The sequence below is a fragment of the Felis catus genome, chromosome B1 (assembly GCF_018350175.1).
Source record: "Felis catus isolate Fca126 chromosome B1, F.catus_Fca126_mat1.0, whole genome shotgun sequence".
Taxonomy (NCBI): domain Eukaryota; kingdom Metazoa; phylum Chordata; class Mammalia; order Carnivora; family Felidae; genus Felis; species Felis catus.
The window spans coordinates 148,117,252-148,132,750 of record NC_058371.1 but is presented as its reverse complement, the minus strand read 5'-3'; the positions used below and the strand labels follow the sequence as shown (position 1 = coordinate 148,132,750).

Sequence of the window (15,499 nt, the reverse complement as noted above, 5' to 3'; positions counted from 1 at the left end):
GCCCTCCTATGGTTTTACTGTTATTTGCTACCCTCACAGATGGCACAACTGGGCCCCTTGTATGGGAATGGTCTGCCTCAGCTCTTCCCCCAGTATCAGATGCCCATGTGGCCTCAACCACCACCAAACACGGGGCGCCCACAGAAACCCTCATCTCCTTCAGCACCCAAACGCCAAAAGAGCAAAACTGATCAAGCCCCAGAGACCCAGAAAACCAACCAGCCTCAACCAAAAAAGCCACCACCAAAGCGGCCTTTAAAGCAGCCATCACCTACCCCAGCACAGCCAGAAGAGGAAGCCCAGCCACCTCAGGTGAGGCTTGCCCAGCAAAATTCCAAACCAGAGTCAACAAATGGGCTCAGAGGGATTTGGAGAGCCATACCATCCCCACATACACACTTTCTCCAATGTTGCTCAAGACACATACTGCTATGTATGAAATAGAATCTTCAGTTTTGCCACTTTCTTCTAACATGATGCTCCACTGCCTATCCAAAATTGTCTGCCAAGTTACCCCAGCCTTTGTTTGATTAAAAATTACCAACATATGTATATATCTATAGACAGATAGATAGATACCAAAAAAATTGTTTTAAATCTTTAAAAAAAATTACCAAAATACTGTTGCTTTAAAGAAGCTCTTTTTATTTTTATTTACCATGCAGAGGCAGCATGGTATTGTAACATGAGCACTAACAGAAGAATCAGGGAACAGAGATTCGAGTTCTATCCCCAGCCCTTATTACTTGTGTGATCTTGAGCAGTCACTTTACCTTTCTGGGCTACAGGCTCCCCATGAGTAAAGAAACAATTTCTAAGTCTCTTCCAGATCTATGCTTTGGTGATCTCAAATAGTGCCCTGAAAGGTAGCACTGCTTCCGGTACTTCTGGGTGGCATAAATAATCCTGACTTAAAGCAAGAAGATGTGCAAATGGTTTCTCAAGATATCATCCAATGTGGAGCTTCCAAAATGCTGTCTCTTAGTCGATTAACAGACACTATTTATTTTTTATCAGACACTATTACAGATAAGAGAACACAAAATTAAATGAAAAGACACTCCTAGACCATTTACCAACTGAGAGATTTTGGGCAAGTGACTTAACTTCTCTGAACCTCAGAATCTTCAGTGAAAAGGAAATAATGTCTTCAGTACATGTCTTCTAGGTTTATATGAGGATTAAATAAGTTTACCACTACAAAATGCTCAGTACAGTACCTAGAACATAAGTGTTCACTAATACTAATTGCTATTATTATTATCATTATCATCATCTCAGCCCTAAAAATAGAAAATTGCAGTTTAATGCAAAGGGAGATGCAGACTCTCAAGTTTCAAAAAATTGTATTTAATAGGTTTGTTTCATTTTCCATTTATCTTTCTCACTTCCACATCACTATGGTTCTTTCTTTCTCTTCAGGCATTCCCACCATTTGGCAATGGGCTATTTCTCTATCAACAGCCACCATGGCAAGTTCCACATGTGAGTTTTTTCTTTATACTAGAAGTGAAAAATAATATTAACAGGTCATATCTCAAACTAATTTGAGTTCATACTCTCTAAATGGAATCCGTATGCCAGTCAGTAGAGAGTATGAAAAAAAAATCATCACATCATTAATCATGTAGGGAAAAAAAATTTTAAGAATATTTTACTCAGACAAATTGGAGACATGAACAATCACCAAACAACTACTAATAACTTAGTCAATGAATTAATTTTAAAGGATTGCACTATTTCGCTACTATTCCCCCACTTCCCTAAGAGATTAGAAAGCACAAAAATTATCTTCATTTAATGTAAAGGGGAAATTGAGACAAAATGGAGTTTGCAAATCATAAGAATCGCTCTGCTTAGACTAAGGTCTTTCTATCATTTATTATTTCTTGCCACAGATACCTCATTATAAAGAATATTGCAAAATAACATTTATGAGAATCCTTTAAAGTTTAAAATCATTAAAATAAAACTATTGAAATTGCATCACAGGCATTAAAAATATAAATCACAAAATAAACTATTTGACCTAAAGAAAAGTTTAAAGGCCAGTTGCTATTAAAATACCAGAAACAACAAATATTTGATGACTTTTTATTCAGCTGTGGCATTGTTGTTGTCGGGTTTTTTTGTTTTTTGGTTTCTTTGGTCTATCATTCTATAATCAAGACACCTTCTTATCAATAAGGAACAATTCATTTCAAGGAATAAGAGTTCCTTACTTTTTTTCCTTAAAAGAGTGTCTTCCTTTCACTGGCCATACTGAACTAAAGAAACTAAGGCAGTACCAGGTGAAGATTTAAAAAACAGATAAGTGTAATTCTCATGCTGAACTATTACATCATCCACATAGGACTTCCTGAAGGTCTGCAGGAGTTGGACTGATTTCCTGAACTCTCTCCCCTGATCAAACATTCAGCCTCCAAGTTTGATTAGGAAAATAAACCTTGGTCAAATAAAAAAGTTATTGTAATAATCCAGGAGAATTGGCGGTTTGTCATCCTAAATGTGACATAGACTCTCTGAAAATAGCGTCATTATTTGATCTCCATTATTACATGTTCTAATATGGATGTTTGGATCCTAATAACACTCAAATCACACTGTGTGTGTGTGTGTGTGTGTGTGTGTGTGTGTGTGTGTGTGTCTGTGTCTGTGTGTGTGTGTGTCTGTGTCTGTGTGTGTCTATGTGTTGGAGCCCATGGGATGGGGTGACTGCTAGGATACACAGCCATACATGGTATTTTGAATAAGATAATCTAGAATTCAGCTGAAACCTTTGTATTTACCAGTATTCACTGATGGATTGTAATTATAATTAATAGTAGATTGTGAGAGATAATGACTCAAAAGCTAAAAACTAATAATGCTAACACCCAGTCACTGACTCGAACTCTTTTAAGACACCCTGAGTCTTACAAACAAATGGTAGCATAGAACGTGGTTTCCTCTTGCATTCATTGTGGTGTTTACCTTTCAGAGGGTACCACCAGGTTTCGGACGTCCACCAGTCAGCAATGAAGAAGGCGGGGTGAGTACAAGTAAAGCTACCTTCTCCCCATTAGTCTCTGATTTTTAATTCCTATCTATTCAAAATGTTAAATTTCAACACATGAATTTGTAGCTCAAGTGACCATGATATAAGAAAAACATCCAGTAACAAATATAAATGTGATACATCATTTCTCCTCTATAGGTACTGACCCCTGTCCCTCCCTCTCTCCCTCCTTTGTCCTTCCTCTCTCTCCCCATCCCTTTTTCTCACTTTTTCTCTCTCTAAAAAGGCTAACCTAATAACCTTTGCTCCAGGTTGGTACTGGACTCTAGACAGTGATGGGGCAACTAAGAGAAGGAAGTAAATACATTCTAGAAAGTTATTCCTAGAAGGGAATTAAGTAATCATCTAACTCCTTCATTATACAAATAAATTGAAGCCCAAAGAAGATAAATTACTGTTCAATTTCGCCCACTTTTTGCCTTTTCCATTCATCTGTAGAGAGACATTTAGATTCCATTGTGAACAGCTGCAGTAGTAGTTGTGATTTGCACCTGCACAAAGTACAAGGGGGAGGAAATGAGGCTGGATGTAATAATTATGGGCCAGATGATTATAAAAAATTATTATTGGTGGTGGTGGTGGTGTTATATAATGTACAACATTTGTTAGGTTCTTACTAAGTGCCAGGCACTGAGCTGTACATATTTATCTCTTTTGACCCTCATGGCAACTTATAAGACAGATATTATTTTATTACCTTGAGTTCACAAATAACCAAAGTTATAATAAACTGAGGTTAGCCCAGGATCATACTATTAATAGTGATGAAACAGGGATCTTAACCCATATCTGCCTACAGCTCCACTCTTTAGACCATGCTGTGCTGCTTTGTATGTTGTGGTATGGGATTTAGAGTTTCTCCTGTAAGGTAAGGGCAACTTTAAATAATATTTAAAGAGGAAAGTGACATGGGGTGCCTGGGTGGCTCAATCAGTTAAGCATCTGACTCCTGTTCAGGTGATGATCTCACGGCTTGTGAGTTAAAGCCCCACCTCCGGCTCTGTGCTGACAGCGCAGAGCTTGGAGCCTGCTTCAAGTTCTGTGTCTCCCTCTCCTTCTGCCCCTCCCCTGTTCATTCTCTCTCTCTCTCTCTCTCTCTCTCTCTCTCTCTCTCTCTCTCTCCCTCTCTCTCTCTCTCAAAAATAAATAAACATTAAAAAAAATTTTTTTTAAAAAGAGGAAAGTGACAGAAGGTTCCCCCAACCTCTACTGTTCTGATAGCAATGGAGAGGAAAGTACAATTACACTCAGAGTAACCAGTAAGAAAACTATTGCAGCAGTTCAAGAGTACTGGGGATAAAAAAAGAGGGGACAGGATGAAAGTTCAGATTTTATAGGACTTGGTTATTAATTGGCTGGGGGAAATAGAGGAGAGTAGAAACCTGGGAAACTGGGTAGATAGTGGTGAATGTTGCTTAGATATATAGAAAGTTGGAGAAGGAAGTTTGGGGGCAGATAGGTCCAATTCTGGGTACATTCAGTTGGAGGTGCCCAATGAGATCTTTAGTGACCCAGTCTTGCTGTTTCAGCCTCAGGACACAGTGTCATGGGCCAGACTTATGGCTTTGGGAGTCACTGATATATATCTGCATTGAAAAAAATTGGCCTGCAATAGATTACTCAAGGCAGGTGTGTAAAATGAGAACAGAAGAATTAGAAGGACAGAAAGTGGAATCCTTTAAAAAAAAAAAACACCCCTCAGATTTAGGGGTCAGGACTAGGAAGACAAAACTAAGAAGTGAGTCAGAAAGTTAGAGTACCAGAAGAGAAAACTGGAAGGGAGTTGGGTCATGGAAACCAAGGAGGAATTAACTTTCAAGAAAGGAAGCATAGTCAATGGTTTTAAAAGAAGCATGTGGCTCATTTCCCTATCACATTAAAAAAATTCCAAGCAACACCATGGTGCAAAACAAATAGTAATTAACAATTTCCATCTTCTTCCCTACAGAATCCTTATTTTGGATATTTTGGATATCAGGGATTTGGGGGCCGTCCTCCTTATTATTCAGAAGAGATGTTTGAACAAGATTTTGAAAAACCCAAAGAAAAAGATCCTCCTAAAGCAGAGAGTCCAGCCACTGAACCCTCGGGTAATTCAACAGGTCCTGAGACTAATTCTACTCAACCAAATGCACCTGGAGGGAATCAGGGCGGAAATGACACCAGCCCAACAGGAAACAGTGGCCATGGCCCAAACACTGTGAGTAATCCTACAGCTCAAAACGGGGTTATCTCACCCCCTACAGTTAATGTTTCAGGCCAGGGAGTACCAAGAACTCAAATCTCATGGGGACCAAGTCAGCCAAATATTTATGAAAACTATCCAAATCCTAACATCCGAAATTTTCCTGCAGGAAGACAATGGCGTCCCACTGGTACTATCATGGGGCGTAGACAGAATGGGCCTTTTTACAGAAATCAACAGGTCCAAAGGGGTCCTCGGTGGAACTCCTTTGCTTTGGAAGGCAAACAAGCATTTCGTTCAGGAAATCCAATTTATCGCAAAGCTTATGCTTCTACTGCAAGAGGCAATTCTCCCACTCATGCAGGAAATCCAGGAAATGTCAGAAGAAAGCCTCAGGGACCAAATAAACACCCTATGGGAACCAACGTTGCTCCTCTGGGTCCCAAACATGGTACTGTTGTCCGCAATGAAAAAATCCAAAATCCAGCAGAGAAACCAGTAGGTCCAAAAGAAAGAATAGTCATTCCTACAAGAGATCCATCTGGCCCCTGGAGAAACTCTCAAGATTATGGAGTTAATAAATCAAACTATAAACTGCCTCATCCTGAGAGTAACATGCTAGTCCCAAATTTTAATTCTGTTGGTCAACATGAAAACTCTTATTACCCAAGAGGAGAGTCCAAAAGAGCCCCAAATTCTGATGGACAAACCCAAAGCCAGAATTTGCCCAAAGGGATTATTTTGGAGCCAAGAAGAATCCCTTATGAATCAGAAACTAATCGACCAGAATTAAAGCACAGTACATATCAACGTGTATACCCTGAGGAAATCCCTTCCACTGCAAGAGAACATTTTCCTGCTGGAAGAAATATTTGGAATCATCAAGGAATCTCTCCACCTATTAAGGAAGATCCCGGGATGCAGGAAGAACACTTACTTCATCCTTCCCATGGCTCAAGGGGAGGTGTTTACTACCCTGACTATAACTCTTATAATCCCAGGGAAAACTCACCATACCTTAGAAGCAATACATGGGATGAGAGAGATGATTCTCCCAATACTATGGGGCAACCCAAAAATTCACTGTACCCCATGAATACTCCAGACCTGAAAGAAACAGTCCCTTATAATGAAGAGGACCCAATTGATGCAACTGGAGATGAAACTTTTCCAGGACAAAGTAGATGGGGTATGGAGGAGCCAAGCTTTAAAGAAGGGCCAACAGTTAGGCACTATGAAGGCGAGCAATATACCTCAAATCAACGGAAAGAATACCTTCCCTATTCCTTAGATAATCCATCGAAACCCAGGGAGGATTTCCCTTATGGTGAATTTTATCCCTGGAACCAAGATGAGAATTTTCCATCATATAATACAGCTCCCAGTGCACCACCACCTGTGGAGAGCAGGGGCTATTATGCTAATAATGCTGTTGGACAGGAAGAAAGCACTCTGTTCCCCTCTTGGAACTCCTGGGACCATGAGATTCAAGCCCAAGGGCAGAAAGAAAGAAGACCATATTTTAACAGAAACTTCTGGGATCGACCAACAACTTTACACAAAGCTCCCCCTAGTCCACCACATGAGAAAGAGAACCAGCCTTATCCTAGCAATTCCCCAGCTGGGCTTCAGAAAAGTCCAACATGGCATGAAAGTGAGAATTTGAATTATGGCATGCACATTACTAGGATAAATTCACCAGAGAGAGAACAGTTGGCTTTCCCAGACTTAATTCCTCCAAGTTACCCATCAGGTCAAAAAGAAGCGCATGTATTTCATCTAAGCCAGAGAGGCCCTTGCTGTGCTGGCAGCTCCACAGGACACAAAGAAGATCCACTTGCTCTACAGGACTACACTCCATCCTTTGGTCTTGCACCAGGGGAGAACCAAGACACCAGTCCTCCGTATACAGAAGATAGTCATACTAAACATGCAAGACACACCATCTCCCCTCCAAGCAACCTACCTGGCCAAAGAAACAGCTCAGAGAAAAGACTGCCTGGAGAAAGTGAAAACCCAAGTCCTTTTAGAGATGATGTGTCCACCCTGAGGAGGAACACACCATGTTCCATGAAGAATCAGCTGAGCCAAAGGGGAATTATGCCCTTTCCTGAAGCCAGTTCCCTTCAATCAAAGAATATGCCTTGCCTCAAAAGTGATCTTGGAGGAGATGGGGACAATGTTTTAGAACAAATATTTGAAGGCAACCAGCTCAGTGAAAGAACTGTTGACCTTACTCCTGAGCAGCTTGTTATGGGTACACCTGAAGAAGCCCCTAATCCAGAAGGAATCCAAAGTGAAGTACAAGGAAATGAGGGTGAAAGGCAGCAACAAAGACCATCAAGCATCCTGCAGTTACCATGCTTTGGCTCCAAATTGGCAAAGTATCATTCCTCCAGCACTGGAACTCCATCTGGCATTGGAAGGCAAGGCCCATTTGATGAAGATCCGATTACGCCTACTGAAAGTCCTAACTCATTGTCTAGGTTAGCTACTGGGGCACAGTTTCAGAGTATAAATGTTGACCCACTTAATGCAGATGAACACATTTCATTTGATTCCCTTCAAATAGAGACCAATCCACAGGACCATGTGCAAGACTGCTTACTACTTCAGGCCTAGGGATTATCCCAACCAAGCATTCTTTGGGGAAGAAAAATACCTGATATTCTATATCTGATATTCTACAGTGGTTTCCCAACTTTCTCTCCCAACCCTCTTGGTTATCCTTAAGTTTTTCCCCATTCCAAAAATAGGAGTAGTGGCCCAGGTGATGCTGGTGAGATTGGGCCCTTGGGGGTTGATAGATTCAGTACTGTCACTAATTAGCACAGACCTTAAAAAGCAGCAGAAAGGCTATGACCTTCATCCTTGAAATGTGGAAGCCACTTGTCTGGGTCAATTTCCCTTTGTTTGCTGAATCTTCCCTTTTCTCTCAAAGTTCCATACTTGCAAAATTCTCTGGTTTTGCAAGACAGAAAGGCAGATGAAATTTCCATTTTATGTATGGAGATCTATACATCAGTATAATCCAAATGATTGTACACTTTTTTCTTGTGTTGGTCTTTCTCAGTTTTTTTTTTTTTGCCCTAGTTAATATTCTTTTGACACCTTTTTTCTTCTACTACTTCTCTCTTGATCATTTCCTCTCTTCCTTCTGTCTTTTTTTTTCTGTCAACTGTTCTGTATTTTGCTTCCTATTTTTGTCTTCCCTATCTTTCCCACTTTATGTCACATCTTACATACTAAGCAATCTTCAACCCTCACTAGTCTTTATGTCTACCTTTTTCATTATGTTTTTGCCTCTTCCCACCTTTCTGTTCTCTCTCCTAATGGGTCGCTTGTCAACCAATCCTTTTCTTCTCTGAATTTTATATTTATCTTTTTCACTGCTACCCCATTTTCATATCTTAAGACCACATATCTCTGTTCCTTTTTGTATCCACTCTCCAAATCCTACCTTCATCTTTTTGACCCAGGCTAACCATCATTGTAGAATATATTTCAGAAATAGGAGACACTGGTACCTACTCTCGTTTTTAATTTTTTTATGGCCTTTACCAGGTAGATACAGCTTAGCCAGAGGAAGACATTCAAGAAGTGTGGGGAAGACATGCTAGTTACCTAGAACTAGAGGCCTGGAGACAAGGCTTAGGAATGTGGGGAGGGAAAGACTGCAACTCTGGGACTGAGCACCCAGATACAAAGTGTGGGACTTGGGGTAACTGGGTGGTTCAGTTGGTTAAGCATCTGACTCTTGATTTCTGCTCAGGTCATGATCTCACAGTTCGTGATTTTGTGCCCCACGTGGGGCTTTGTACTGACAGTGCAGAGTTTGCTTGGGATTCTCTCCCTCTCTCTCTCTCTCTCTCTCTCTCTCTCTCTCTCTCTCTCCCCCTCCCTCCCTCCCCTGCTTGCTCGCACTCTCTCTCGCTCTCTCTCTCTCTCTCAAAATTAATCCATAAACTAAAACAAAGTGTAGGACTTGCCATACCCCATCACCAATGCATACTCTGCAGGATTTGGAGAGTACATTTTAGGAAACACCATCCTAACCAAATAAGAGAAACATCCAATGGTCAGTTTTCCTTAACAGCATAATATAAATGATTCTACCAGTGTATGCTACTACCAATGTAAAGACTTATTCTTCATGTCCTAGCAGAATTATTTGCAGACATATTTTCTTTGTATCCTGATTAAATGGTGTAAATTATTTTTAAAGTAGATATCTCTGTATTTCCTTGCTTAGAATATATATCTAGGTATTTTGTTTTGTTTTTTAATAACAGCATTTTGGCCTACTATCTGTCTATTCCTTCTTAGAGGGGGAGAATTCTCAGAATTATCTAGAAAGTTACTTCCAACTCTAAGGAGTTTCTTAGGAGAAGATTTCCTGGGACAGATTTCATAAGAAGATCTCAGAAATTTGAGAATATACAATGTTGAAAATTTCAAGAGGAAAGGAATCTTGTGCTTTGAGTCTTCTGAAGTTCTTAGCACAGTGTCTTGCACATAGTAGATAATCAATAAATATTTATTGATTGACCATTTTTAAAAGGGCTTTCAAAGCTCCCATGAAAATCCTGTTGTGTGCTTTTCCTGTGGGCAAACCATACGGGATACCGAATTAGCCACGTCATACTCTGTAGCTTTATATACTCAGCAACATAGAATCTCAGGATTAGAAGGGGTCTTAGAGGTAGATTATGCAAGCCATCCACTAGTTGCTAAAACCCACCACCCACACTTTTATATTTTAATCACATACTGAAAAATCATTAACTTTTTCTATATAAAACTGTCTCTTAAGAATTATCCTCATTAAAATAAAGCTACAGTCTTGTTTCACTTTCTTTCCACATGATTTTTAATCTAGATATGAATACTTTCATTTAAAATATGCATTCACTTGAATATTTTATAAAATATATGAATCATATATTTGTTTTGGCAGATACGTTGACACATCTTCATCCTTGAGGTGCTATAGCTTAAATTATCATCTAAGATTTCCATAATGTGAAATGTAAAAGCACAGTGGGACAAAAATATCTATTGAATCTGAGAATATAGAGTGGAAAAAAAAAAAAAGGTGGGACAGGGGGGATGTCCCTATCGAACATCACTCTAGCTCATCAGCTCAAGTATCCTTGTACTGACCGAAAACCAGGCCTGAGTTTCTCACAGTAAACTGATTATCCTGTGTGCCATCGGTAAGTTATTAATCAGCTTTCAAAGTCAGCTCTATGGTTAAGGTGCCCACACTGAATATGGAAGGCTCTGATAGTGATCCGCCCTTCCTCTAGCACTCATACCCTACCACTACAGCCCCACTTCTATAGTGAGTTCCTATGTCTAGAGGCTGTCATCCACTGGTTCTAAAATGACTGGATATATCCTGGTAGTGTTTTTAGTCAATAAAGTTAAAAAAAGAACAAGAAAATAATACCTAAGGATAACAAACACAGAAGACAATCCAACAAAACTAACACACACCTGCTTTCTAAACTTTTCTGTCTCACAGCCTACAATACATCTGTCTAGATATTGGCCATATATCCAGTTGGCTGGGGGAAATCTTACATTTGTTAATTTTAAGTAGGAAGAAAAGTAGGATAATGAAATGTGTGTACAGGTACCTCTGAAAACTGAGCCTGGTAGGCATTATCATGGAGCTTCTTCCACTGGGTTTCGGGTCCCCTGAACGAGTTTTACTTTAGTCACTCATACCAGAGTCTTAACTTTGTAGGTTTTTTAAAGAAAATTCACAATACATGACCTTTGAGTTACTTTCATTGCTTGCTTTGCCATATCTCTGCCTTTGCTTACCCCGCTCTCCTTCAGTCATGACCCTAAACACCCTAAAGAAGATCCATCTTGCCCTCAGGAAACCAAACTTTGTTTCTAAAAACCAAAAGGGGAACTAGAAATGTGGGACTTAAAATCAACATCTCTGTCCCTCCTTCACAAAACCTCAAAGATTTCACTGTGACTCAGGCCCACTGCCCAATTAAAACTCAGAAGAAAACTACACCTGATGGAAAACAGGTCATCACCATCTCACAACGGAATATAGCTTTTGGTTTTGGCCACCTGTTCTTCCTTGTCTCTGTACCTCAGCCCTAACCCAATAATATCAGCCACTGGACCTTTTCTCTTACTTTAAATTCATAGCCAGAATCAAGATTCAGCTAGTAACAAATAAAATTCCATGCTGGCGGAGGAAAATTCTTCAAATGGAGAAGGAGGCCATGGAGCTGTAATCAACACAGATAAAATTGTGAAATTGATGAAGCTGCCCTCAATGCCCCCATCACCTCCTCAGGCAAGGTCCTCTGCTGTTGTATTGCCCCATTTCATCTGCCTCCATTTCTGTGCTTCAGCAGAACTTGGACAGTCATTTCCTCTGAGCTTATCCAAATAACCATGCCTCATTCCTTCTGCACTACAGAAGGCAGGTATTGGCCGTTGTTAACTTGGCAAAAAGATTCCTTCCCAAGTGTTGACCAATATGTAGTCCTCCCAAATCCTCCAGCATGCCCTTAAAGAGTGAATCTAGGGGCGCCTGGGTGGCTCAGTCGGTTAAGGGTCCGAGTTCAGCTCAGGTCATGATCTCGCGGTCCGTGAGTTCGAGCCCCGCGTCGGGCTCTGTGCTGACCGCTCAGAGCCTGGAGCCTGTTTTGGATTCTGTGTCTCCCTCTCTCTCTGACCCTCCCCCATTCATGCTCTGTCTCTCTCTGTCTCAAAAATAAATAAACGTTAAAAAAAATTAAAAAAAAAAAGAGTGAATCTAATCATGGCCTAGTTACAGAAGGATAATAGGATAGTGGTAGGAAATTTTATTTGGTTAGGACCTTGTCAGTCCCTTGGCTATAAAACCATGCTGCCAGTTGTCTCCCCAGCCTAGGATTCAGGCTCTTTCTGGCAAAGTTGCATTCTATACCAGCATTGTTCAAGTTTTAATGCACACCTGAATCTTGTTAAAATGCAGATTTTAATCTCATCATCTGGAGCGCGACCTGTGATTCTGTATTATGAACATGCCTCCACATGAAGATGAATCAGCCAGTTGGTAGACCAAAGTTGGAGTGGCGAAGTGCTAGGCTATTTGCCTGTAAATAAGGGGCAACTGCACACTCACCAGGGTAGGAACAGAAAGGTCTTGACCACTGAATATCACCAATTTGAGGCGATATGCATAAATGAAGCATGCAATTGGATTAGAGAACACAAAGAGAAAGAGGAGCAGCCCAATCCTAATTTTATATCATATTTCTTTCTCCCTCTCTCTTTACGACTCATGTACTTCTAGAAAGTTCTACTTCCATTCTATTTCATTATTATCTCCTTCAAGACTACCCCAGCCTTAACACCCCCAACTTCCCTCAGGGCTCATGGCACATTATCTTTTATATTTAATCACACATTGTTTTGTTTTGTTTTAATTTTTTTTTAATCTTTATTTTTGAGAGAGAGAGAGATAGACACAGAGACAGAGTGTGAGTGGGGGAGGAGCACAGAGAGAGGGAGACACAGAATCCGAAGTAGGCTCCAGGGTCTGAGGTGTCAGCACAGAGCCCGATGCAGGGCTCGAACTCACAAACCATGAAATCATGACCTAAGCTGAAGTCAGATGCCCAACCGACTGCGCCACCCAGGCGCCCCTTAATCACACATTGTTTTGTATCATGTGTTTTTTCCTGTGTTCGTTCTGCCTATACACGGGGAAAAAAACTCCTAAGAAGCGAGGCCCTTATAACAACTGGCACTGTGCTGAGCACAGAATGGATGCTAAATAAACATCACTTTTTCTTTATTTTTTTATTTTTTTTTCAATGTTTATTTATTTTGGGGACAGAGAGAGACAGAGCATGAACGGGGAGGGGCAGAGAGAGAGGGAGACACAGAATCGGAAACAGGCTCCAGGCTCTGAGCCATCAGCCCAGAGCCTGACGCGGGGCTCGAACTCACGGACCGCGAGATCGTGACCTGGCTGAAGTCGGACGCTTAACCGACTGCGCCACCCAGGCGCCCCATATCACTTTTTCTTTAAATATATTTTATAAATGAATACAAGGCCAGAATTTCCCAAATTTTAATATAATTGATTAAAAATAAAAATTCATAATGATTAATATTTTTCTAATTACAAGATACACACTTGTTACTGAATATTCGGCAAATAATGAAAAGTAAAATGTAACAAATAAAAGTAACACATAATCCTAACATCTAATGTAAATATTTCCTCCTATTTTCTTCTATGTGTGTGTATGAAGGAAGGAAGTCTTAAAATAATTCTTTTGTGAAATATCCTACACTTTCCTCTTCACGTTTTATAAGCAATTTACACACAATTAAAAATACTTAAAGCTTCACTCTCATCGTCTGTGAAATATTCAGAAATATACCTATACTATATTCCCTTTGATACTAAAGTTTCTTACAAATTTTCACTATCATAAATAATGCTGTGATAAATATCTTTATTCCTCTTTGTCCATATTTTTTATTATTTCCTCAGAAGTGGAATTACTGAGGGAAATGGTCTGAAAATGTATTTTAGACAGGATAACATACTATGTCAGAGCATTGGCTTTGGAGTCTGAGAGTCTTGGATCCAATTATAGGTTATCCATATACTATTTGTAAAATCTTAAAAAGATTATTTCATCTCTTTGTATCTCAGTTTTGTCATTTGTAAAATGAAGATAGTATTTATTTCATAGGGCAGTTACGAGTATTAAATGAAAGGTGTGTTAAAATGCATATGCGTTGTACTTCATAAATCAACCACCAGGGGGCAACGGAGGATTAGAATGCTAAAGTTGTAGGGTCTCGAGCAATTCCCCAACTGTAGCTGCACCTGGGAATGTTTTGAGACTTGCTATTTCTCCTAATGCATCCCAGAACTACTTAATCCGAATCTCTGGGGTGGGGCCCAGCAATCTGTTACCATGAGTTTTCCAGGTGAGTCTCATGCATGCTAAAGTTTGAGAATCACTGATCCAATACATATTTACATTTTTCTCTCATTTGTTGCCTGAGCAGAGAGAAAAGCTGAAAAACAATTAACACACAAAAACAACTGCAATTTACAGAAGGTTACTGAATGCTACAACAGCTGTACTAAGTAATATAAATATATTATGTATATTGGGGTTTTTGTATTTTAAAAAACTGTAAGAGAGTTCACTCCCATTCTTCAACCTTAGATTCAGTGAACTTGCCCTTGGTGACCTGCCATTTAGTTACTAAGAAGAGTCTGTATTTCCACCCAGGCCATGGGTTTACCCACTATACTACACTGCCACCCCAAAGCCAAGACCTGGGCAGTACATCGAAGGTTAATTTTCCTATCCAGCTGCTTCTAGATTAGGGAGTCCGTGTATGTCTGGTTATGAACGTGTATATGGTGGTATGTTTGTGATTGCAGAAGTGTAATTATGCTCCATTTTGAATATCAAGTTATATAAAACAATTAGAAATGACAATAGTCTTAAAGTGAAAACTGAATACTTGGCTTGGGTCTACTAGTCTCTAAGGGCTTGATACAAAGAAGCATTACTTTTACTGTTAATTAACGCAATATTTCTTTACCGGTGCTGAGTGTGCTCATTTAGGCAAATGGCTAACTTGTCAAGAACTATACAAAAGGAAAACATTCTCACCAATAATATCCATTATGCCTGTCTTTTAAAAATATTCACTTAATTCAGGGGTGCCTGAGTGACTCAGTCAGGTGTCCGACTTCAGCTCAGGGCGTGATCTCACAGTTCATGGGTTTGAGCCCCACATCGGGCTCTGTGCTGACAGCTCAGAGCCTGGAACCTGCTTCGGATTCTGTGTCTCCCTCTCTCTGCCCCTCCCCTGCTTGTGCTCTCTCTCTCTCAAAAATAAACAAAAAAAATTTTTTTAATAAAAATGTCCACTTAATTCATATTAAAAAGGAAGGACAAAAAGTTCAAAAATAACTGACTTCTGACAGATCAATGAATTGATTAACCTCAAAATGCTGCATGAGTTGTAAGAAATGTAGTGGGCATAAATGACTGCCAAGAGCCTCTGATAACCTTTGTTAAGGCTATAGCAGTGATTCAGTTTTCCTTGTCATTTACTAGATCAAGTGAACCAGTCAAATTTTTAATTACTCACTGGATAGGTTTTCTCGTTTACAATATAAAAGTGACACCCAAAGAGTCACTGTGCAGGTTACATGAGAGGACATAGGTGAATCACCTGGCGTGTGAAAA

The 15,499-nt window shown here is 39.9% G+C and overlaps 1 protein-coding gene across 1 annotated transcript; it reads left to right on the top strand.

Annotated features, from left to right (window-relative positions):
• Positions 1-4,923: 4,923 nt before the first annotated feature.
• On the top strand, positions 4,924-8,242 carry ENAM (enamelin). The gene has a single exon (XM_003985302.3). The coding sequence runs from the start codon at positions 5,073-5,075 to the stop codon at positions 7,863-7,865; it is 2,793 nt and encodes a 930-aa protein (XP_003985351.2). The 5' UTR covers positions 4,924-5,072; the 3' UTR covers positions 7,866-8,242.
• Positions 8,243-15,499: the final 7,257 nt, after the last annotated feature.

Bases quoted from the DNA above. Each gene is read 5' to 3' on its own strand.
- ENAM (XM_003985302.3), top strand. From the start codon at position 5,073: ATGTTTGAACAAGATTTTGAAAAACCCAAAGAAAAAGATCCTCCTAAA.